Source organism: Macrobrachium nipponense, chromosome 42 (assembly GCF_015104395.2).
Source record: "Macrobrachium nipponense isolate FS-2020 chromosome 42, ASM1510439v2, whole genome shotgun sequence".
NCBI classification, from domain to species: domain Eukaryota; kingdom Metazoa; phylum Arthropoda; class Malacostraca; order Decapoda; family Palaemonidae; genus Macrobrachium; species Macrobrachium nipponense.
Genome location: NC_061103.1, coordinates 41,550,632 through 41,575,291, shown reverse-complemented (window position 1 = coordinate 41,575,291; position 24,660 = coordinate 41,550,632). Strand labels below are relative to the sequence as shown.

Below are 24,660 nucleotides of genomic sequence, written 5' to 3'. Positions count from 1 at the left end.
ATAAGACTAACCAATACAGTAATGTGATTCTGCCTCTATAAAGTTACAGAAGATGTGCTCCCTTCCTTTAACTATACGTAGTTACAGAAGGCTCTAATATAGTACATATTCCCTTTCTGTAACTGTCTTAACACTGGTAAAGGTGACCATTTACAGAGTGTGATGTGAAAGACAAACACATTTCATATAACTTGACTTGCATACCACCAATTGTGCGAAACTACGCATTTTTTTTTTTTTGAACAGCATTTTAAACAAATTCTTATCCTTTAGATACAATCATATCACAGCCTACTGCTAATGAAACAAAGAAAAGAGCGTAAACAAGAGACACATAAACCTACTAACCACATTAGCAGGAAAATACATTCAGCCTAAATATAGCCAACAAATTGGTTCTAAATGAGCGAGGCTTATGTGACCTGATCAAAAGATCAACACTTAGCACATTAAGGACAGCAAGAGAAAGATTACTGAAAAGTCCCAGACTGAAAGAAGGCAAAGGATTTTAGCAAGACCCCATGGACAAGATCCAGAGCTAGAATATAAACAGGTCATAGAAATGAAAAATCATATCACAAGTGACCAGCTAAGGATGATATCTGGAGATATTGTAAGCTAGTAGTTTGTGTAAATGTAAGTAAAAATGTTTATATGACAGCATATGGAAACACAAAATAGGTCTTTTCCTCATAATAATAATATGTATTATTAATAATATTAATAATGGATAATAATAAATAATATGTAGTAATAATAATAATAATGGCATTTGAAGAAGCACAGTAGTACATTTGTATTCTTCTCAGTGCCTGCTTTTTATTGCAGAGCATCTGTCCTGTTAAAACTTATTGTTGCCACAAACCCCATATTCTGTTGTGCATGAAAATTACTAATATAAAAATTGTAATAAAAATAATAACAACATGTGACACCACAGCTGCACTTTTGAGAGTAAAATTAGCAACCTCTAAAGACCCCATCCTTTGGTTATTGCATAGAAATGCTTCTCATTCAGGAGATATGGATCCTTGATTAAAATTAACATGACTTGCTACTTTTAAACTGTACATATTCTTTTCAGTAAGACTTCAATTATCTATGAACCCTCTTGGTATTACTTCATTTTCCCTTAAACTATACATCCACCCTATAAAAATAGTCATCATACATCAAGGATTACACTATAAATATGTGTATAAGGTTAAGGCAGGTTATAGATTTACATTTATTCATTATTAACTATTTGTACTTCCTCCAGAAAAACTGGGACTACTAAGGTATTTGTTAGTGTAAACTGCAAGATTGCCATATTTTTGTGGCCTGGGATGGCTGGAAATCTACTAGACAAATGAAACAGATTTTGTTACGAACAATAGGTCCAATCATACCAGCAAAACAATAAAAGTACTGTACTTATGTAGGCATATATGAAGTGAAAAGATTTTTATTTAATGGTAATAAAACTTCCAAATACTATTTCTCTAGTCCATTAATGTTTTATAATTCAAACTTTTTAAAACTATATATCTAAGTATAGTACTGTTTTAAAGTAGTATTTCAGAGTCACCATGGACTTTGTACCAAGCACACACATTTACTTGGACACTGATGCCAATTAACTAATGAATTCCACTTGCAAAAGATGTTCGTCACAGAAACCCCTCAACACAATTTACACGTGGAGAGCCATACCATAACTAGTACAAAAGCTCTTGGGGCAAGCTAACTACTGTATCATTCTTTAACATCTAATCACAGCTTACTAAGCCAGAATACAATAAATATACATGACATGCAGTCCGCTTTCAGAGATCTGGAAAAAGGGAGCCTGCCTGGATGTTTGTCAAGTCCAACCTTTGGTCAGTTACCAAATATGTATACTCTTTATAATCTCTGGATATCTCCCAGTGAAGCTTTAAAACTGATAAAATAAACTTCAGTACTATATTTTGGACACAAGGTTCTTTCCAGCAAAGTATTTTCACTACAAAGTATGTACACCTTTTGATATTGGATTGCACAGGAACAATCTTTGGCCTTTTAGTAGTTTTCCAGTTCACCTAAGCAGGAATATTTCTTACTTAGCCAAGGTCTTTTAATACTTTCAGATATCTATAACAAAGTTTAATCTTTTATTACCCGTGTGTCTTTGTAGTTCTTAAAATCTTACCCATACCTAGGTCTCTTAATACTAATGTTTTCATTAGTAGTTAATATTGTGTTATTATTAATAATCCTTATATTTTCAGAAATTTGCAAAGTTTCAACGAAAATACAAATCACAAAACTTTTCCAATAAAGTCTGACTTGAAAGTAATGAAGAAATTAAAGAAACTGTTCCAATGAATTAACAAAAATGGTATACGTATCAATATATAGCTTTAATACCAGTAGTACTTTGGGTTATCATGAAAAAGATCTCTAGGAAGGTATTTTCAGGTATTTTCATCAACAAAGTGCCAGATTGATTTGTGCATTTCAAATAAAACGTTTCTGCTAGATGTGTCTGATACTGCAGGGCAATACTGTTCTCACTTCTGTAAATGCAGAAATATGTAGTAACATTTAGCAACTCTGTAGGTGCTAGAGGAACCCTTTAAGATCATAATGCAAAATATGTGTTTCCATAACATTTAAAAATTACATGATGTTCCCTTGCTTATCAAAAAAACCTGAAAAATTATGAAAGAAAGATGATAAAAGATTTAATTAAAATATATAAGAAATCCCTGCAAGCAGTGAAGTCTAAGGAATCTCGAGAGATATGAACTCAGTCACAAACACAATAAAAGTGATTTGCTTAAAGCAAGGGGTATAATGGACACACATACAAAAACCAACCAGTGGGAATGAAATATAAAATTTAGGCCAAAGGCCAAGTGCTGGGATCTATGTTATTCAACATAGAAAGGAAAATTGAAAGTAAAAAGACTAAGTGTATGAACATTTTGTATGCCATTTGATAAAAGTTATTTTAAATATTTTATACGTTCTTTTAAATAAAATTGTACCCTATCATTACTATTACTGTAATCATAATATTCAGACTTCACTCAGGAGATATACTAAAATTTTTTCAAAGGATTCCACTGAGTAATGGGCCATACATAGGCTGGCCTACTATAAAACCTTACAAAATCTGGAACCCTCAAAGATACGGGCATGCTCCCTCCCTACCCGAAATAGAACTGAAAAGCGCACAGGGTCTAATTCCTATATGTACAGAATAAGAGGAACCCTAAAACACAGATGCTTTCTTGTGTATGACCGTGAAAAGAATATAATCAATGAAGACTGTCAATTTTGGAAACAATTCAACTCTATAAATTTTGTCAGAATCTCCATCATTTATAAAGAAACCCAATAAGGAATTTTTAAAGTTTTAATTTAATACATAACATCTAAAATTTTATCAGAAATAAAATTAAATACTTAAACTAGTACTGAGAAAACTGAATAAATTATTGCAGTGGTACGATCAAACAATATACTTAGATGCCTTAGTAACGCATATAGGGGCACTAGTATACACGCACAATTGTGTATAGTTTTTCATCAACTGCAATCCTTTAAACTAACTTCAAAAACATAATGCACAACAAAAAGAATATGTTGATGTGTTTTCCACACTACTGAGAATGTTTGAACCGTAAAAAAATCTTACTTTGATACAAAAAACACTGCATTAGATATTTCATAAACATGACACATGAAAAACAAGATGCAAAAATAATGTGATAATTAAATATATGAATGAGTAGAATCTATCGATTTTAATCACATACAGTACTTTCATCTAGGGAATAAATCTACTGTACTTCACTTTACATAATTAATCCCATCTCTTCTACTTCTGAAATACAATACATATATCCACCTGCAAACAAATGCAAAATATATTTTTCAACACTGCATACATTTTCGACTGTTTGAAAAACATTTCTTCATACAGTATGCAAATGACTTGCATCACCATTAGCCTGGAAGATCAAATTTTAACATTTTACTACTAATTGAGTACCTGAAAAACAAGAATACTAATACGCATATTTATATTTTAAGATATCACACACATAACCTACATCATATCTTTCTGAAAGGTCTTGAAATGTTCTACGTGAAATTTAGTTGATATTGGTAATATGATAAGGGAGAAGTACGGTTCTAAAGTTAAATAACTTACAAAACTTTAATATTTTTCCATATTTAATTATAGGTGAAGATTCCCAAACACATTATCTTCAGTTGTGAGGCCTCCCCATCTCTTCATGTGAGAGAGGATTGTTCTCAAAAGAGAGAGGGTTTCATAACTGCCTAAGCTACACATTGTTTCTCTTATTCCCTCGTCTTCTTTCTGATGCATCTGCTTTTTTTGGCTCAAGAAGACGTCTTATCTGCTGTCTTCTATGTGGCGTGGTTAAAGTCTACTGTAAGAGGTGATACATATGACAGATACAAAGTATGATCTTCAGCTGCAAAACCTTTACAATGACATTGTTAATGTTTTGCTGCACACTGTATCTCCCTCATGAAAGCTATGAGGCAAGTTAACCATGCACAATAACTTCTTTCTTACTATTAACAATATACTGCATTAATTTACATGTCTCACTGGCTAACGTTTTCTGAGTTAAAGTTGGGAAATACTTTGTATTATGCAGTCCCGGGTTACAGCAGGGGTTCGGTAACCCGGAACATCGTAAGATAAATGTATAAAAATGAGAGAGAGAGACTTTAGTTATGCTCCAGAAAATCACTGTAGGCTGAGACAGCTGTAACCCGGGATTGCCTGTGCATATATAACTATTTGAGAATGCCATATGAAGCTACCAGAAATTGTCTATAAAATTGTAAACAAATCTTTCCACAAGTCTACAGTATGCGGTAAAAGTCCTGAGATTAACCCACCTTGCCCTAAGGAAAGAGCAACCTAGGCTCAACAATGTCTCTCCAGTCGAGTTCGAGAATCTGTGCAGGATCTTCTTCGGTAAGATCGACCTCCTCCTCGTCGAACGTCAAGTCAACTTCTTCCACTCCATCTTCGTCGGTAACTTTCGAGACAGATTTTTCAGTATTTGTGTTCTCTGAAGACAAAGAAAATATGATGGCATAAATGGTACAGACTAAAGAACAGCTACTCAATAAGGAAGAATGCAGAAGGAAAATGTAATGCAAAGTAGTACTAATCTCTCATGAACTTTTTTGTTATTGCTTGTACTGCAATCATTACTTATTTGTAAAATAAGAAATACGATTGTCTTGATGTGCAATGCAAGTAGTACTATTATACTTCATTAATTACCTTAGGTACTAGCTCACATGCTGTATACATAAACTATCTTAATTCTTGAAAATGTAAACTTATAATTTCTCTATTCCTAAATTACAAATGCACTGGATACTATCTCAAGTAACATGTAACATAACTGCTACCTTTTTTTTATATACAACCTTCAAAGATAATATGAAATTTTGATTTTCAATACTGATGTTATGTTGTTTTATATCAGGAAATTACCATCCAATTGTAATGGTGTTAGACCATAAGTTTACATGTACAGAGAGAGAGAGAGAGAGAGAGAGAGAGAGAGAGAGAGAGAGAGAGAGAGAGAGAGAGATAGAGAAGAGCAGAGAGAGAGAGAGAGGAGGAGAGAAGAGGAGAAAGAGAGAGGTAAAATTCCTTATAAATTCAAGAGACAAAAAACCAATTCAAAACCAGAAATAAAAATGAGAGAGAGAGAGAGAGAGAGAGAGAGAGAGAGAGAGAGCCAATATTAAAAGTTCTTGTTTTCCATGCAATCAATAACAGGAAATTAAAACAAACAATTTACTAACTAAACATCAGGCTAAAGCTATCAATAAGTGAAGGCAAAATAAATATATTTCTGACAACATAAATGGTAAAGAAAAATAACAAGGGCCCTTACTTTCAAAGAAGTCAACAGCTGAGGGAAAAAAATTTTGAATTACATTTTAAGTCTCATTCATTCGAACATTACACATTACATTATGAGAGTTCATTGTCCAGACACTAAACACAGAAAATAGTTTCTGCAATGTCATCTGCCCATCCAGGATTCTCCTAAACTATAATTCTTTACAAAAAGTGTTTCTGTCAACTCATGCAAACCGGTTTAGTTTTCAATTTTCACAATCATGTACCTTTTAAGTTCATGTTTTCAATATCATTTAATTTTATTCTTCTCTTTAATGATGATTCCATGTTTGTTGATGGATTTCACTAAATAAGGGCAAAATGTATCTGATATGGAGGTCAATTTCCAGTAAGCAGATGTCAAAGTAGGCTGTATCTTCTAGTTGGAACAGCTGGTCTGTTCAATTTTATACAATTTTATACATCATTAGGTAGGCCCTGTAGAGGGGTACAGCGTCCCCCCCGTATTCGCGGGGGATGTGCCACAGACACCCCGTGAATAGCAAGAACCCGTGCTTAGTTGAAAACCATACAATAACGGTTACAACTGCCTATTTGGTTACATAAAACTCAAGAAAACCACACTAAAAGTGTTTATACCTGGTTTTTTTAATAGTTTTTTCACAAAAGTGCATTTTGGGATGAAATTGAAAAAAAAAAATGAATTTGTGGATATTTCCCAGAGAAAAATACCGCAAATACGTGAATTTGCTGCGAATAATGGGAGTATATGTTCTGGAGAGAAATCCTCGAGTACATGAGTCCATAAATACGGGGGTTCACTTTGGTGCCATCAGTGCATCTCCTATGGTGCACTGTAGCCTCTACCTGCACCCACTTTTTTGCCTTTTTCTCTACCTCCATTGCAGCTTTCATTTCCTTTATTTCCTGGATCTCTTCAGCTTGATGTCAACCTCCAACTCCCTCTTTTCAGTTTTAATCACTGAATGGTCTGAGAGCCTACTATATTTCATCATATCAACTGACAAATCATCAGCTTTGCACAGGTTTTGTTTTTCAAATAAATCTCATTCTGGTATGCCAAGAGTGTAGAGCTGATATGCCATTTTTTCCCAGCCCTGCACTATATTAGAAACTGATACTATGCGTATTCATCCCTGATACTTTGTCAACAGATCAGCACTTTCCTGTGTTTTTCTCTGAGTATGTAGCTTCCAAAATAATGCCCTTAAATCTTATCTTTGGTGAAAGGATTATTTCTTTATTATTTTTTTCTTCATAATCCCAACAATACGTGCAAAGTAACTATACTGTACTGTACCTGACTTTACCCATATGCATAACAAGTCTACTTTCAGCCAGTACTGAAACATACTTTATTATTTAGCAGACAGACTAATATATCAAAAGGATAAAAAAAGTTTTTCACTACAAAAAAGCTTTTATAATAAAATTAAGTTCTATATATACAGTGATACCCCAAACTTAATGAGTTAGGTTCCAGACCCCTCGCACAAGGGGAATTTTCACGTAAGTTTGGCACTGTCTCTAAAAATGCTAATACGTAAATGCTTACTTCTTGAGTTTGTACACTAAATATGACCCTAATCATGCTCCCTAAGTATTAAGCTAACTTTTAAACAAATTAAAATTACTGTAATTTCATTTATAAATGGTTGGTAAAAATATAGGATTGTGCAAAGATTACATACATACAACATATTTCTCTCTTCTTTCCCCCTTCCGACTGACCAATCTATTTTTAGAAGTCTTCTCAACCATTTTTGAGAAATTCTTTATTCTCTTTCTTTCTTGGTCTGAAATTCCTTTTCATGAACCAAATAACAATTTGTCAAAAATTGTATTTTTCCTAACTATACAAACCCGAGGTCCTTTACAATAGGAATGTAACTTGCGGCAGCTGGAACCGGTCGTAAGCTTCGAACAGGGGAGTTCGGTAGTTAACTGCTTGTCCGACAATGCGCGCACCGTGCGACTGGGAGGTGAAGATCCACTTTGCTTTAGGCCCAGGAAAAAACAGAGTGAGGGGTGGCATGAGGTGGGACTATGTGTAAAGGACCTCAGGTTTGTATAGTTAAGAAAAATTCAATTTTCGACAAATTATTTGTTCCAATATGAATACAAACCATCGGTCCTTTACAATAGGAAGACTCACTTCTTGGTGGGTGGAATCTGAGTCTTAAGAACAGACTGGTGTTCGTCCAACCTTGGTTCCCTCCCTGGTCGTAAGAGCAGAGGGAGGGTATGTACTGCAGGATCAATGGTCAGACCTCTAGACCCAAATAATAAGAGGGAGGCAAGCGTACCTCTTTAAACTAGCAAGCAAGAACTTGCTCCTATTGCAAGAGGCAATATGAAGTCATGGGTTTGTCTCTTGTTGGCTTCCACTTCCCCCCCCCCCCCCCCCCCTTGTCGGGGGAAGTGGTGGATAATCGCTCCTATCCCTAATGAAAGGGATAGGATGGGGCTCGGTCGAGTAGCTTACCTGCATCGCTTCCTGTTCCAGTGTAGTGACAACCGTGTCCCTCTGCCCACAGGTAGAGGAGGAGAAAAAGATGGGGAAGAGAAGCAAGTCACACTCTCATTCACTCATCCATTCATGCAGTCACACAAGGATGCGATGCTGTTCTGTCCACTCGGGTGCTGGGTAAGCTACACGTGTTGAGCAGCCACCACGGGTCCCAAGGAAAAAGTGTCCAAGGACCTGTGGGCTATATCCCGAAGGTAGAAGGAGGTGAAGGTGGTCTGGTTGGACCAGACCCCTGCCTTCAGGACCTGCGCCACGGAGAAGTTCTTGCGGAACGCAAGGGAAGGACCAATACCTCTGACTTCGTGGGCTCTCGGACGAAGGGTATGGATGTCGTCGCTACCATCAGCTGCGTACACCCTCCTGATCACCTCACGCAGCCAGAAAGAAAGAGTGTTCTTGGATACTTCTTGCTTGGTCACCCCGGTGCTAACGAAGAGGCGTCGACACTCAGGCCTGAGGTGCCGAGTTCTCTTCAGATAGCGCCGTAGCGCCCTCACAGGACAGAGCAGCATCTCATCCACATCGTTGTCGGTGAAGTCCATTAGGGAGGGGATTGTGAAAGACTCGAACCGGTCGTCAGGGACCGAAGGATTCTGAGTCTTCGCTACGAAGTTCGGGACGAAATCGAGCGTCACAGATCCCCATCCCCTGGAGTGCTTGACGTTGAAGGAAAGACCATGCAGTTCCCCTACTCTCTTTGCTGATGCCAGGGCCAGCAAGAAGAGGGTCTTGAGGGTCAGATCCCTGTCTGACAACTCTCGGAGTGGCTCGAAGGGACTTCGAGTCAGACTCCTAAGGACGAGAGTCACGTCCCACCCAGGAGGCCTGAGTTCCCTGGGTGGGCAAGACCTCTCAAAGCTCCTCATAAGCAGGGAGATCTCGAACGAATTCAAGATATCCACTCCCCTCAGTTTCAGGACTAGGGCCAGAGCGCCTCTGTATCCTTTGACTGTGGGGATGGAGAGGAGCTTGTCTCGGCGAAGAAATACGAGGAAATCCGCTACCTGCTGAAGAGTGGCTCTGAGAGGAGATAAACCCTGTCTACGACACCAACCACAGAAGATGGCCCACTTTCCCTGGTACACAGCTGCAGAGGACTGCCTGACGTACCCACCCATCTCTGTTGCTGCTCGGTGAGAAAAACCTCTCGCTCGCAAGAGATGGTGGATTACAGCCAGCCGTGAAGATGTAGACTGGACTGTCTGGTGGTACCGTTCCACGTGTGGCTGGACAAGAAGGTTGTGCCAAGGGGGAATCTCTCTCGGTGCTTCTGCAAGCAGAGCCAGCAGGTCCTGGTACCAAATGGCCTGGGGCCACTTGGGAGCCACCAGGATCATCCCGAGATTCGGGGTGACCAGCACTCAGCTGATCACCTTGCGAATCAGGCAGAACGGGGGAAAGGCGTACGCGAAGAGTTTGTCCCACGGGTGTTGAAGAGCGTCCTCTGCAGCTGCCCATGGGTCCGGCACGGCTGAGAAGAAAACCGGAAGTTTTCTGTTGTGCCGGGTGGTGAACAGATCCACTACTGGATGCCCCCACAGGTTGAAGAGCCTTTCCGCCACGTCTGGGTGTAGAGACCATTCGGTCCCTATCACCTGATCCCGACGGCTGAGCTTGCCTGCTACTACATTCCTCTTGCCTGGAATGTAGCGGGCTGACAGCTCTACTGAGTGGGCCACGGCCAACTCGTGCACCTGCAACGTCAACTGGTGTAACGGGAAGGACACTAGGCCCCCCTGTTTGTTGACGTATGCCACTACTGTGGTGTTGTCGCACATCAACACCACCGAGTGTCCCATCAAGCGGTCCTGGAACTCTTGGAGAGCGAGGAACGCTGCCTTAAGCTCCAGGACGTTGATGTGAAGGTGCTTGTCGTGACGATCCCACACTCCTGCAGCCAGCAACTCCTCCAGGTGTGCGCCCCATCCCTTGGTTGACGCGTCCGAAAACAGCAACATCTCTGGGGGGGGAGTGCGAAGAGGCACTCCTCAAGAGGCTCCTGTCATCCAGCCACTAGCCTAGGTCCTGCCTCACCTCCTCTGTGATGGACACGGGGAAGTAAGCTGGGTCTGTTGCCTGTGACCAACTCTCCTTTAGTCTCCACTGAAGAGACCGCAGGTGAAGACGCCCATGAGGGACTAACTTCTTGAGTGACAACAGGTGGCCGATCACGACTTGCCACTGCTGAGCCGACTGTTCTTGCCGAAACAGGAACTGGTAGGCTGCCTCCCTGAATCTGTTGATCCACGAGTCTGTGGGGAAGACTCGCCCTGCTACCGTGTCGATCAGCATACCCAGGTACTTCATCCTCTGGTTGGGCTCGAGATTGGACTTCTCGAAGTTCACCACGATCCCCAGATTGCACCAGAACTCAAGAAGTCGATACCTGTCCTGTAGCAACTGCGAACAGGAGCTCGCCAGGACCAAACAGTCGTCGAGATACCTCAGAAGACGTATCCCTACCGAGTGGGCCAAGCAGACACCAGAGTGAACATTCGCGTGAACACCTGTGGGGCGGTTGAGAGACCGAAGCAAAATGCCCTGAATTGGTACACCGTCCCGTCGAGGATGAAGCAGAGGTACTTCCTGGAGGATTGATGGACGGGTATCTGGAAATACGCGTCCTTCAAGTCCACCGAAAGCATGAAGTCGTTCTCCCTGATGGAGTCGAGCACGGAACGTGCCGTCTCCTTCGTGAACCGAGACTGGCAAACGAATCGGTTCAGGGGAGAGAGATCTATCACCGGGCGCCAGCCCCCCGAAAGACTTCTCCACCATGAAAAGACGGCTGTAGAAGCCCGGTGAACGATCCCTGACGATCTCCACAGCTCCCTTGCTCAGCATGGCTTGGACTTCCTGCCGAAGGGCTACGTCCTTTGATGTTCCAGGTATGTAGGTCTGAAGGTGGACCGGGTTGGAGGTGACGGGTGGCCGAGACTCGAAGAGTAGTAGATAGCCCTCCCAAAGGACGTCTACTATCCAGGTCTCCGCTCCGTAGCGCTGCCATGTTGCCCAATGGCTCGCCAGGCATCCCCCACTTCCGGCAGCAGGTGAGGGGGAACGCCGTCCCAGCGTTTCCCGCCTCTCTTCGACTTCTTCCCCGCTCCCCTGAGGGAAGGAGGGCTGGGAGGAGGGCTGAGGACAACCGCTCCTGCAAGAAGTCGAAGGCAGAGTCTTTCCTTTGGGCTTCAACGAAGCAATCGTCTTGGCCTCAGAGGAAGCGCTAACCAAGCTCTTGGGCTTGGCCGCAGTCGTTCAAGGCTGCCCAAATGCCTCGAGACTGCCTGGTGTACTAGGCGGTCACTGTCACCAGTGCGCCGTCGTTCCACCGCAGCGTCCACCATCTCTCCTGGGAAGAGAGAGGAGGAACTCCGCACCAGTCCGTTGTGAAGACCCAGTGCCGCCTCACACCCAGCCGACCTGGTCACTCGGGTGAGGACTGCGTCCCTACGCCGAAGTACCAGGTTGGCCCACAGGTTTGCCGTCTGGTGGGCTAGGTAGGAAATGGCTCTACCTCCAGACTGACACAGCCTCCCAAAAGCCGGGTCCCCCTCGGGAGTAATATTTCCCGAGGTGGCCGCGACCTTAGACACTGTGAGGGACCACAGGTCTAACCAGGAGACTGCCTGGAATGCCGCCATGGCGGTGGATTCCAGTGCAAGTGCCTCATGCTGCGAGAACCACAAGTTCTCTGACAGGAGCTGCAGCAGAGACACCCCCGGAGTTAGCCTAGCTAGCTCCGGGTTAACCTGTTTGGGCGGCATAGGATCCTCTGATGGCACGTAGAATCTCCTCAGTCGCAGCAGAGGCAGGGTAAGTAGCTTGGAAGACCTGCCGGACTTCAGCGAACCCTTTTGTCCGGAGACAAGCGAGTCCACCTGGCCCAGCACCGAGTCAGACAGAGCCGATGAAGGCCCAACACTTACGGCCCTCCACACCAGGGCAAACTCTGTGGCTGATGGGGGGGCGTGGGGACGTTTCCAGCTCACGGGAATCCATAATAATGAAAAAATAATAAAATACAAACCACACGTACTTACAGTATTTTATCAAACACACACAAAGCAAACCAAGTTTGAAAAAGATACAAAGCGTACGACGAAAGCGGGCAGAGAGCGAACAACACGTCTGTCTCCGTCGGTGGCCGAAAGCAAAGGGGATCTTCACCTCCCAGTCGCGCGGTGCGCAGTCGGACAAGCAGTTAACTACCGAACTCCCTTGTTCGAAGCTTACGACCGGTTCCAGCTGCCGCAAGTTACATTCCTATTGTAAAGGACCGAAGGTTTGTATTCGTATCGGAACAACAGTACTTTTTATTTGAACTAGTACAACTCTAAGTTGTGTGTCTATGTTTTAGAACGGCGTATTTACAGTTCTAGATGGTGAAGGTAAAATTAGATAAATTGAAAGTTATCTACTGCTAACTAAGAGAGAGAGAGAGAGAGAGAGAGAGAGAGAGAGAGAGAGAGAGAGAGAGAGAGAGAGAGAGAGAGAGAGAGAGAGAGAGAGAGAGAGAGAGAGAGAGCTTCTCTGGGATACAAAAACAAGACAAGGAGAAAAAAATATTTCCATTTAAATATATTTGTAATTACAGTTAATTATTATTATTATAAATGAATTATTATTATTATTATTATTATTATTATTATCATAAATATTTGAAATATTAATAAACATATACGGAACATGTATCATGAAAATTCTCTGATCTCTGTACATTTTTGCGCTCGCAAGTCTCTGAAAAGTGCGCACATGATAATTAGTTAGGTTCCATTTAAAAGTTGCACTATTGTGAATTCACACAACTCAAAACATATAAGATTGAGGTATTACTGTATGCTCACCAAGTACAATTACCTAGCTAACGATTATGCTCACTAAAAATCTAAAATGTTATTGTTATAATACAATTAAGTTTGTTCATACTTACCTGGCAGATATATATATAGCTGTATTTTCTGAAGTCCGACAGAATTTAAAAATTCGCGGCACACGCAGTGGGCGGCCAGGTGGTAGTACCCATTCCCGCCGCTGGGAGGCGGATATCAGGAACTATTCCCATTTTCTATTCATATTTTATCAGTGCCACTGTCTCCTGAGGGGAGGTGGGTGGGCACTTTAATTATATATATCTGCCAGGTAAGTATGAACAAACTTAATTGTATTATAACAATAACATTTTGTTCATGAAACTTACCTGACAGATATATATGTAGCTGAATCCCACCTTCGGATGGTGGGAAGACAAGAATAGGATTTGGGAAACTAAATTAAGTAGATGATATACATCTTGGTTCCTGACCTGTTAGCATAGCCGACTTCGTGATTACTGTCACCAAAGTCTGCTTCTGCGTTACTAGAGTTGCCAGCGAGGTAGAGACCTGTAATGCTGGTGCGCTCTAGATGATCTGTCAACGGGGGCGTGACCACAATGTGACTAGACCATATGACCATACTTCTGAGGACACCGAAGCTAAAACCACCACCTGACCTAACCTATCAAAGTTAGTTCCATAACTTCTAGGCTAAAGAAAAGGAGGACGCGCCTCAAGCGACCAACCCTTCAAAGTTAAAAGCACACCTATCCCTTTTCTATAGGATAGGATTCGTGTTGCTTCCTGCACCCAATAATATATCTACGGATATGTATGGTCCTAGCGACTTACGGATCTGAAAATGTCGTCTTCACATCCCGTCGGGAGTGTGAAGCGAACACAGAGTTGCTTCGCTAAAGCGTGGCACTCAGGATGTTACTGAGTCATGCTCTGTTGAAATGCTTCCGAGGCCGCGCCCTCACCTCTTGAGCATTCATATTAAGAAAAAATCTCAAATCTTTATGCAAACATAATGAATGAGACCTCTTAAAAGAACTCCTTGGCTATAATGCCAGGGTGTTCTTGGACATGAACCAGTCTGGTCTTTTTACGGAACACCGCAGATTGTCGGGAGTGTGAAGCGAACCCAGAGTTGCTTCGCTAAAGCGTGGCACTCAGGATGTTACTGAGTGTCATGCTCTGTTGCAAATGCTTCCGAGGCCGCGCCCTCACCTCTTGAGCATTGATATTAAGAAAAATCTCAAATCTTTATGCAAACATAATGAAATGAGACCTCTTAAAAGAACTCCTTGGCTATAATGCCAGGGTGTTCTTGGACATGAACCAGTCTGGTCTTTTTACGAACACCGCAGATTGTCCGTTGACCTTGACTTTCTATAGTTTTATCAAGATAAAACTTGAGAGACCCTACAGGGCACAGGACTCTCTAATGCCCTTGCCCAATAATTTGTGCCATACCCTTGGTCTCCAAGCCTTCGGGTCAAGGGTTAGACAGGTTTTTCATTCTTATCAAGAACGGAAGGCTTAGAGGACAGACCGCATTATGTCCTTTAAAGCCAAAACCTCTGATGATGGCTAAAACCTCACTAACCCTCCTTGCCGTGGCTAGAGCGGTTAGAATATTAGCCTTTCTGGTCACGTGTATTAAGTTCGCAGAAAGGAAGGTTCGAAATGCTTTTGCATCAGAAACTCAGACTACGTCTAAGTTCCATGCCGGAACCTTTGATCCAGAGAATTTCAAGATCTCCACAGACCTCAAAGATCGTGAAGCTTTGTTGTTTGACAGAACCGAATCTCTGAGCCTAGAGGCCGTCAACAACATATTTGCATATTCTACAATAGTTAGGACTTCTATCTTATCTATCACCCACTTCATACGGAAAGATAGAACCATAACGAAATTCACAGAGGTCGAGGTGGAGGAACAGGTCATTTCCCTTCACTATCTCCAGAAACGGCCCCTCCCACTCCGATTGAAAACTGAAAATAGGCAGCACTGCTTTGCTTGGCCAAGAGACTGCCATTAATCTTGAAGATCTTATCGCTTCTCGATAGTCTGAACGCCTTCAGACTCGAGAGGAGAGATATTAGATACTTCACTAAGTGACGATGTTAGATTACACCGATTCTCTCGGGAAGGGTCTTTGGACAATTCTCTGAATTACCTGACCTCTGTGAATCGAACCTCTTAGAGGCCAACATGTGGCGACTAAAGCTAATCCTCTAGGATCATGAATAAGGGAACAACTTAAGAGGAAGCTCCTTCGTACCCCAAATATTACGAAAACTTAACGAAAGGACGCCCTCAGTCTCTCCTCACTTTCGACATACTTCTAAGTGAGATTACTCAGACGTCAGTAGTTGTTGCCTTCGATCGAGAAGACCCGCACGGACGTGCACTAGTTTAACGAACCTCTTGAGGATCGTTACGTTCCGTGCCCAAGCCCATAACCAATTCTCTCTTCTCGAGCTATGAGAGAGCTGAGAAATTATCCGAGATGATTTGGGCCACTCGATCCAAAACTCACCCTTCGAGGAACTGGAGAGCCGACAATTGGCTTCACAATTCTTTCAGACAATGTGCCAGAACATCTGTTCTCTGTTCGGATGTCTGGCACCCTCTCGCTATCACCCGAGGTGATCCTCAAGCCGTTGAGAGAAAATTAGAATTACAAGATCTTTGATGTTATTCCAATTTCTTCGTGAGGAAAATTTGTAGAGGTCTGAATTGCTGTTTATTCAGGGAAAACAAGCTTCTCCAGCGAGGAAATGGTCCCCAGCAAACTCATCCATTCCCTCACTCAGCTGCTTCCTTCCCTAAATAAGGCTGCGCTTTGCATAAGCAGGAGAGCATATTATAGTGCTATGCCGCGGTAGATTCGTACAGAATGTACCGTGCGGTAAACCCGCACCTAACAAGTATAAGAGATATCTTGTTGAAATTTTCTAAGTAAACGGCAGGTATGATCATTCAAGATTACTAGAAATTTCCTCAACCCGAGGCTAAAATCCATGATTGTAGGGCAGAGAGACGGTTTTATTCACCATTCCCGCAAGGGAGAGAGACGGACCAACCGCGCATGACACCGAGCTAGCCGGTACTGCGTAGATCACAGTAACAGCAGCCTTGATCATCGTCTCGCACTATGTGCCTGAGTTGCCAGCTACTCCTTTACGAAGGGATAGGTATGAAATTATCGAGCAAAAGGAAACTCTCAAGCAGGCATATTTAAACGAAACAAAATTCGCTAAATACAGAAGCTGAGTTTGGTGTTGCAGTTCAATTAGAATACTTCTCGTCTAAGTCGCAATCCGTAGAATAACTAGGATATGCGCCTACCCCTCGGACAATTCAACTGCTTAGTAGAATCATGTCGCGAGGTTAATATACGTAGTATATTTATAGTATTCTGAACAACGATCTCCATCCTAATTCTTTCCTTCAAGAAAACAAAATAAGGATTGGAGATCGACCACCTTCGATCTCTATCAAAAAGAGTGAAGGAGAAGTCTTCCTCGAAGGAAAGCTTCAATGGTGAACAGAATACTATCTGCCTGAGTTGCCAGCTACTCCCTTTACGAAGGAATAGGTATGATATTATCAAGCAAAAGGAAACTCTCAAGCAGGCCTATTTAAACGAAACAGAATTCGCTAAATACAGAAGCTGAGTTGGTGTTGTCGTAACAATACCTGAAGAGTTGTTCTTACTCCGAAAACTCTTGGAAGGTTGAAGGGAGTGTCAAATAAATACATTAGAACAACAGTTCTTTCGGCTTCTATCCGCAGAGGTAAATAAACGATATGCGTATATGACTTGACCCATGCGTTAGCAAAATGACGCAAAGATAAACTACGTAAGTATTGTAGTAATTTGAACATCGAATTCTCTACTACATCTTTCCTCGACGAGGAAGAGAGAAAGAAAGGAAAACGACTGTCCACGTTCTAATGAACGAGACTTTTTAAAAGAACTCCTTGACTCTGTTGCCAAGACTCTCTTCCAAGAAAGGGAGTAATATTCGAATAGAGATCATCAAGAGAGAACCGAGGATCGAAAAAGACCGTTCAATGTTCTTATGATATTGGACAAAAGACTTCCTGGATAGTCTACAAGTCTTTCTCTTAACCCCGGATGAGCCTCTGAAAATGAATGAGAGCTCTTCCGAAATTTGTTAATGAGTTTATTCGCTTAAACGATAAAAACGTTAAAATCTATGTCAATGAGAACTACCCCATTTATGAGGGGTCCCCCACTTAAATGACAATGGGGAAAACGTCCTGACTTGACAAAACTATTAGCACTTTGCTAATAGGGGAAAACCCTTTAACATGACCGAAAGTCACCCAGGAATCCGAGTATATAATCTTCCCGATTCTCAAAGAAATCGATGAAGAGGAAAGAGGGATCGAAGAAAAAATTCGGGTATGTCTCTCCGCTAACTCCGAATCCTTTTAAATATTTCTGTAAAGAAATGTCCTCAACAGCAAATAAGACGCCTTCAACAAGTCTTTTCTCTCGCAAAGCGTCCTGCCGAGCTTCCACCGAAGCGTCCATGGCGAATGTCCACAAAGCGTCCTGCTGAGCGTCCTCAAAAGCGTGCTGGAAAGCATCCTGCTGAGCGTCCTCAAAAGCGTCCTGCCGAGCGTCCCTCAAAAGCGTCCTGCTTAGCGTCCTGGAAAGCGTCCTGCTGAGCGTCCTCAAAAAACGTCCTGCTTAGCTACGAGAGTGTCTGAGCAGAGAACACCAAGTCTTCTGAACGACGTTTCAGAGAGGAACTCGTTGAGCGCCTTGATGCATGCAAGGCCCGCCAAGAGGCGTCCTGGCGAGCCCGACCTTGCCACAAAATCTCAATGTTATGACGAACCGCGTTTTGCGTATGACATTGAATATTTTTAAGGGACGTCTCATGCGAGTCTCCATGGAGAGCCGCACGCTGCTCCTGAAGAGTGTGAACACTAAAGGAAGACGTATGGCTTTCGTCTTCCGCAAGGTGCTTGCCGAGCGTCCTGGAGAATGTCTCTACTTATAGGACGTCGAGCACCTCCAAAAGCTTCCTCACGTCTAAATTGCCCTTCTTATGCCGACCTTGAGACATAAGTTGTTTGACTGTGCACAGCAGCTTGCCGGCCGTCAAACTTATCAGCTTGCTTTTTCGAAGTAAAGCGAACGTTACATAACGTATACGGAGCGCCATGAGGAGAGGAGACGAATACTGAGTTGCTCCTCCAAAAGGTGGAATCAAGAATGTCCTTGATTACCAAATTCTTTTGGAATGCTAGCGAGGTTGAAACAGCTCTAACTTCATGAGCGTTCACTCGCAGGAGGCTCAAATCACTCTTCTGGCAAGATGAATGAACCTCCTTAATAATGTATAAGTGATGTATACCTGAGCGTTCATATACATGATCGTTCACTCGCAGGAGGCTCAAATCACTCTTCTGGGAAGATGAATGAGCCTCCTTAATAATGTATAAATGATGTATACATGACGTTCACTCGCAGGAGGCTCAAATCACTCTTCTGACAAGATGAATGAGCCTCCTTAATAATGTATAAATGATTGTATACATGAGTGGTCACTCGCAGGAGGCTCAAATCACTCTTCTGGCAAGATGAATGAGCCTCCTTAATAATGTATAAATGATGTATACATGAGCGTTCACTCGTGACGAGAGAGAGGACGTGAAGCGTCCTCTTCTCTAAAGCTTCTTTAGGGGGCGCGAGTCCTTCCGAGAACTCCAACCCCTGTGTGGGGAGGACGCCTCGGTTGGATGGCGAGAAGCAATCCTTCAAGATTCGTGCACGTGCACGATCTTTAGCAGCCTGGGAAGCGTCAACAGGTTCTGCTGAAGGACGCCAGATCGGTGGGGAGCCCCGTAACCCTCTTGCGGCTTTCGATCCCATGCCCTTCCCTGAGTCCTGGGAGTCCAACGAGGTCCAGGCCTAGAGGCATTATGGGGCCGATCTGACGCCCCCTCCACAACACAAGGGGCACTACACTTCACAACACTGATTGGAGAGCGAGCACTTTAGTCTAAGATTACTTGATGTAATCCTCTAGCAGACACTTCTTCTAGGCCCGTAAGCCATACCACAGGGTTAGGCAAAATAAATCTACAGGAGGTTAGAAGGTTCATTATTTCTAACTTCTGTTTACTGTGGAGGAAAACTCCTGATTCTAACACGCTCTAAAATGCGTAAATGAATCCTCCTTCTTCCGTAATCAGTCACACATTACACTAATTACCTTATGCAAAGAAAACATGTAAACGTCATATATACTAAGCGAGTGTCTACCGAAAGTTCCGGTAGCCTCACCTTACCATGCAGACAACAAAGTCTGAAACTAGGCTAACTAGCTTCAGACATCAAATGCAATGAAAAAATTTACGATAGCGTATGCCTAGCCACAAATCCCAGTTAATAATCGAAAGAATAATTAGGATACTTAAGTGGCTAATGAAGTTTCAAAATCCTAGGCGGAGGTCTGTAAACAGTTGTTTACCGACCGGCGACAGAAAAAAATATGAATAGAAAATGGGAATAGTTCCTGATATCCGCCTCCCAGCGGCGGGAATGGGTACTACCACCTGGCCGCCCACTGCGTGTGCCGCGAATTTTTAAATTCTGTCGGACTTCAGAAAATACAGCTATATATATATCTGTCAGGTAAGTTTCATGAACAAAACAAAAATTACTTACGGATAGTTTTCATCTTCACCAACAAACCAGACACTTCGAGAACTTGAACCTTCGTGTAGTCAGAGTGAACAGGACAAAGATTTGCATCTAGAGTCAATGTTTTGATGGCCAAGAATTCACCGACTCTTGGAAGACAATTCATACGAGGATATTTTGAAAACGTGGTGTCTTTGTCAAGTATTGTACCCTGGAAAGAAGAAGAGTCTCAATGGAAATGCAAAATACAAACATTATTAAAGGCATTAATATGCAAAAAAAAAAAAAAAAACTTAAGTGGAGGTATAGCTAAGAAAGAAATTGTTTCAACACAGTATCAAGCCTGTCTCTCTCATCATCCAGGATGAACTTAATGCCCAAAAAGATGGTGTGCAGAAATATGATGTTGCCTCTGAACTTTGATGTCCAGCACTGTTTCTCTTTACAAGGGTGAGCTAGGTTCAAAACTAGCACCATCTACAAAGTACACTTGTCAGGTAGAAATATGTTCCTTCCTGCAATCATGAGTATACAGGCTTCCTCTAGCCAGGGGTGCCAGCTTATGGACTCTTAAGCTTCTTTTGCCAATTAGGTGCTCTGATTTTGGGTACCTTTGTCACCAAATTAGCAGCAATGCAAAAGATGAACACTCTTCCCCTAATGGTTCAATGTCCCATTAAAACCCATGCTTCAAAATCAAGAAAACACAAAGATTCACAAATGCGTGCATATGAAAAATTATAACAAAAAGCTTGTATCTTTAGTTTCATTAGGCTAGAACGAACTAATGTATAAACAGAGAACAACCTTACCTCTACTTCTTTCAACAGGTCTCCTTTCAATTCTTCTGTTAGGTTTGTTAATATATCTCCTTCACCTGTTTCATCATATACAGCAGACTTTGCATCGCTTTTGCCGTGATCCTCTGTTTTATCGTCATCCCCTTCCTCATCCAATTTACTTGGGGTTACAAGATGAGAATTTTCTGGATCTGTCAGGGTACTTGTGATGGCACTATCCCGAGGGGCCTCCTCGGGACAGGACATTGCCGGCAATGTTTCCTCTCTACCTCTGGAAGAGTCTGTATTTCTTAGCCTTGACAAAAACCTCCCTAGTGCATGGTAAGGTCGGGGCGCAGACTTTTTAGATGACCTAGTTGATGGGCCAGGTCTTTCATCTACTGGAGAACCTTCCTTATCCAGTATATCGGATAGACCAGAATTGCCAGACCCATTAGATTCTCTGCCTGAACTCTTCTGAGGGGAAGTCTGTGGATGAGCAGGGCATGAACTTTCAGTAGCATCTGGAACTTCTGCCTGCAAATCCACCTGCTCTTCTTCTTCTTCCTCATCTAAGAACATGTTCATTTCCCTGGACTTTAAAACCAAAGGCTCCATACGGTCTTGAAGGGACAGCAAATTGTGAAATGTCTTCTTTGTATTCTCACCAACCTCAAAGCTCTGATGAATTGGGGATGGAGGGCCACGAAAATCAGTCTGTGTGGGCATGTTGGGCAGAGTGAAAGTCTGGGTGGTTACAGATTCAGTCTTTGAGGTTACTTGGACAACTGTAAGGGTGCTCTGCTCACTCATCCTTCTTAGGTTACTTAGTGTTTCTGCCGAGATATTTAAATCATGAGCATCAACGAGACCTCTGAACACATCCTCTCCTTCTACATCAATGACACCCTGGTTCTGAAAACCCAAAGGATTCTGAAAACCAATTCCAGATGGTCTCGTAACTTGTCCAACTATTTCTATGTCATTCCCTTCACAGGAATTATTGTAAGATGTTACTTCTTCCTCTTCATCTTCACTCCCAAAAATAATGTGCTTATTCATGCTAGATGATGAGACATTATTCCTATAATTCACGTTTGTAGTAGAAGAGTTACAGGCACTCGAACAAGGGGTTGCATGACTAACAGAAGCCTCTTCTTTAGCCTCAAATGGAACAGACGTTTTCCTCGTTCTGCTACGTTTACGTCGTTTCCTGCTCTTGGGGCCAGGTTTATAAAGCTCATCCACAGGAGAGACAACTGGACTTGACTCTCTGCTTTCTGTACATAAGTCTCCACTATCATTACTATTGTCAACTGTCTCCTCACTTTCCACATAAATAAAACAGCTTGTTGACACCTCCTTCTCTTGAGAAACTTTCTCGTCTTCCTTTAAAGCATTCTCAGTGTCTACTACTTCCATCTCATCTTCAGTTAATGATCCAGACAAACTTTTATTTCTTCTTGTGTTTCCCACTGAACATTCATCCTTATTTCCAAACGCCTCACTCTCTTTAACCTCACCTTTTTTGTGCCTCCTTGTTTTCGGAGAACTACTCTCTATTTCATTTGTTGATGTTACAGACATATTGTCTGTAAAGCTCTCCCTCTTGTGCCTCTTTGATGACGTAGTTGCCACAGTCTCACATGATTCTACTGACTGTCGGGTCTCTTTCTGCATATGACCTGCTGACATCTGATCATTGTTTTTGTATTTTCTGAGAGATTGCCTCTTTGTAGGCTTTGAAACGTCAACCTCTTCATCATGTACTACCTCACTTTCACTTTCACTGGGTTCTACAGATTGTTGCCTTTTTCTCCTCCCTTTCTTCACCTCCTCTACCTTGACAACCTCAACATCAGAACTCTGGCAAGAATCCCTCAGCTTCTGACGAGCCTGACGAGCTGGGCTTTTTGTCTTCTTTGAGCTGGCAATCTTTTTATCGCTCTCTTCATTGTCTTCATCTGAATCTTCAGACTCCTCTCTCCGGTGACCTTTCTGTCTTTTGGAACACTCCATGTCTTCGACTTTGACCCTTTTAATCCTACACTTCTCAACATTTTCCCCTTTCCTACTTTCACTTCTTGTCAATTCCTCATCATCAACTCTACTCTTCCTTGTTTTCTTTGGTTCTTCAATGAAGACATCCTCGTTCTTTCTCTTTTTATGCTTCTTCTTTTTCTCTGGGCTCTCAGACGTGCCAACTTTCGGGTCAGATAAGGATTTTAACCTGAAATAGAGAAAATTAACTTTTTTAATGAACACTTTCTGCAAATACTAAATGATTCTAATCATTTAAATTACATGGATCCAAACTCCAGACAGGCCTTCTAGGTGCAGACTTTGTTTGCCCTCTTATAAAAATCATGCAAACTATGTTCCTACATCAAATGCCATTTTTCTACAATCACTGAAATGCATTTGTTACTTTACAATCACAATTCTCTGTCATTTGAGAGCATTTATATGGAATTCCTTCAGAAAAATTTCAAATTAGTTTGTAATGAACTTTTGATTTTTCTTGTGACTGAAGTTTCTTCACCAACCCTAGGTTTTGGTAAGGGTATACCTTCTTTCTTCCAAGTTACTGGAGGTTTGTAGGTTTTAAGACTATTTTTGGATCTACCATTTTTATTGGACTTGCTCATTTTGGTGTAATGTGTATTTTGGGTCTTCAATATTACAAATGAACTATGTAGTGATACTTGTAAATTTCTCTTTCAGTATACAATAAAATTCTGTCTTGTGCATTAAGAAAGTACGTTGACCAAGGCACAATCATTTTTGCAGTGTACTATCATTACAGAAAATAAGTTCCTGGGTTCCTTCTTGACTGGCCAAACATCTGTCTGGTTTAGGATTCCTCACCCTAAGTATGGGACTTCTCTCAGCCCATACATTCACCAAATGGTCAGGCCTATTCTCTACATACTCCTATTCCTAAACTAATAAGACAACAATGAATATACTACTACATCTTTCTTTTCTTTATCCACATCAAAATACCTAGCCTGTGGGTTACAAAATGCAAAATGAGTTAATGACCAGCCAACAGCTGGTTCCAAGCCTAGAGTAAATTGAGAAGGTTGAGTCTCGCAGAACTTGTGGGAGAGACTACTACAGTCAAAATGAAATGGCTATCAGCACCCAGCAGTCTTTAAGCATGCAGGTGTGTGTTTATACAAACAATCTCTGTGGTAGATACAAATTAGACAAGCTCATGAAAACAAACACTGTAAGTGTGACAGCCACGATAGGAAACAGCAAGGTAAAAATGGAAATGTGACCAGAAGAAACATGGACATTGATTCTTTTCAGGTGGTAAGCTGTATCATACAAATATTGTAGTATCAACTCAAAAACAAAATCAAAGAAAAATTTAGAAGCACTCATACAACAACTCAAACAAAGAAAAGAATACCAAAAGGGAATTAATATTAAAGACACAAATCAAAGTTTGTAAGATTAGTTGTAACTTTTCACAGTATAGAAAACCTTACCAATTACAACCACCAAAACACAAAGTAAGTGAGGCATTACTAATTCTTTAAAATCTGAAAAACAGTTTAAGTGTTACCTACTGACTGAGATGAGTCATTACCCCATAGACTTTATAAAAAAATATGTATATAAAACTGAATTAATTTAGTGAAAATCTTTTATTCAACATATAAACAGCATACAAAGAAATGCAGACATGATTAACCCTTAAACGCCGATTGGATGTATTAAACATCGACAACAATTGTCTGTTGGGTGCCGAATTAACGTACGAAACGTTGACGCAAAAAAGTTTTTTTAAAAATTTGCGGAAAAATAGTTATAGGCCTATTTGGCGAAAACTTTTGAATCACGCACCTTGAGGGATGCTGGGAGTTCACGGATCAAGCTGTTGTTTTGTTTACAATCGTTACCT

General features: G+C 41.7%; 1 protein-coding gene across 1 annotated transcript; it reads right to left on the bottom strand.

The window, feature by feature from the left end:
• Positions 1-449: 449 nt before the first annotated feature.
• LOC135213341 (uncharacterized) lies at positions 450-23,392 on the bottom strand. The gene is made up of 4 exons (XM_064247318.1): positions 23,291-23,392; positions 20,778-23,012; positions 19,990-20,176; positions 450-5,087 (listed from the first exon to the last, which is right to left on the bottom strand). The coding sequence occupies exons 1-4, from the start codon at positions 23,390-23,392 to the stop codon at positions 4,918-4,920; spliced, it is 2,694 nt and encodes an 897-aa protein (XP_064103388.1). The 3' UTR covers positions 450-4,917.
• Between the last annotated feature and the right edge of the window lie 1,268 nt (positions 23,393-24,660).

Excerpts from the sequence above, each read along its gene's own strand:
- LOC135213341 (XM_064247318.1), bottom strand. The coding sequence starts at position 23,392 with ATGAGCAAGTCCAATAAAAATGGTAGATCCAAAAATAGTCTTAAAACC. Across the intron at positions 23,013-23,290 it reads TACCCTTACCAAAACCTAGG|AAAGTGTTCATTAAAAAAGT; the intron begins GTTGGTGAAGAA and ends TAGTATTTGCAG. Across the intron at positions 5,088-19,989 it reads GGTGAAGATGAAAACTATCC|AGAACACAAATACTGAAAAA; the intron begins GTAAGTAATTTT and ends CTTTGTCTTCAG.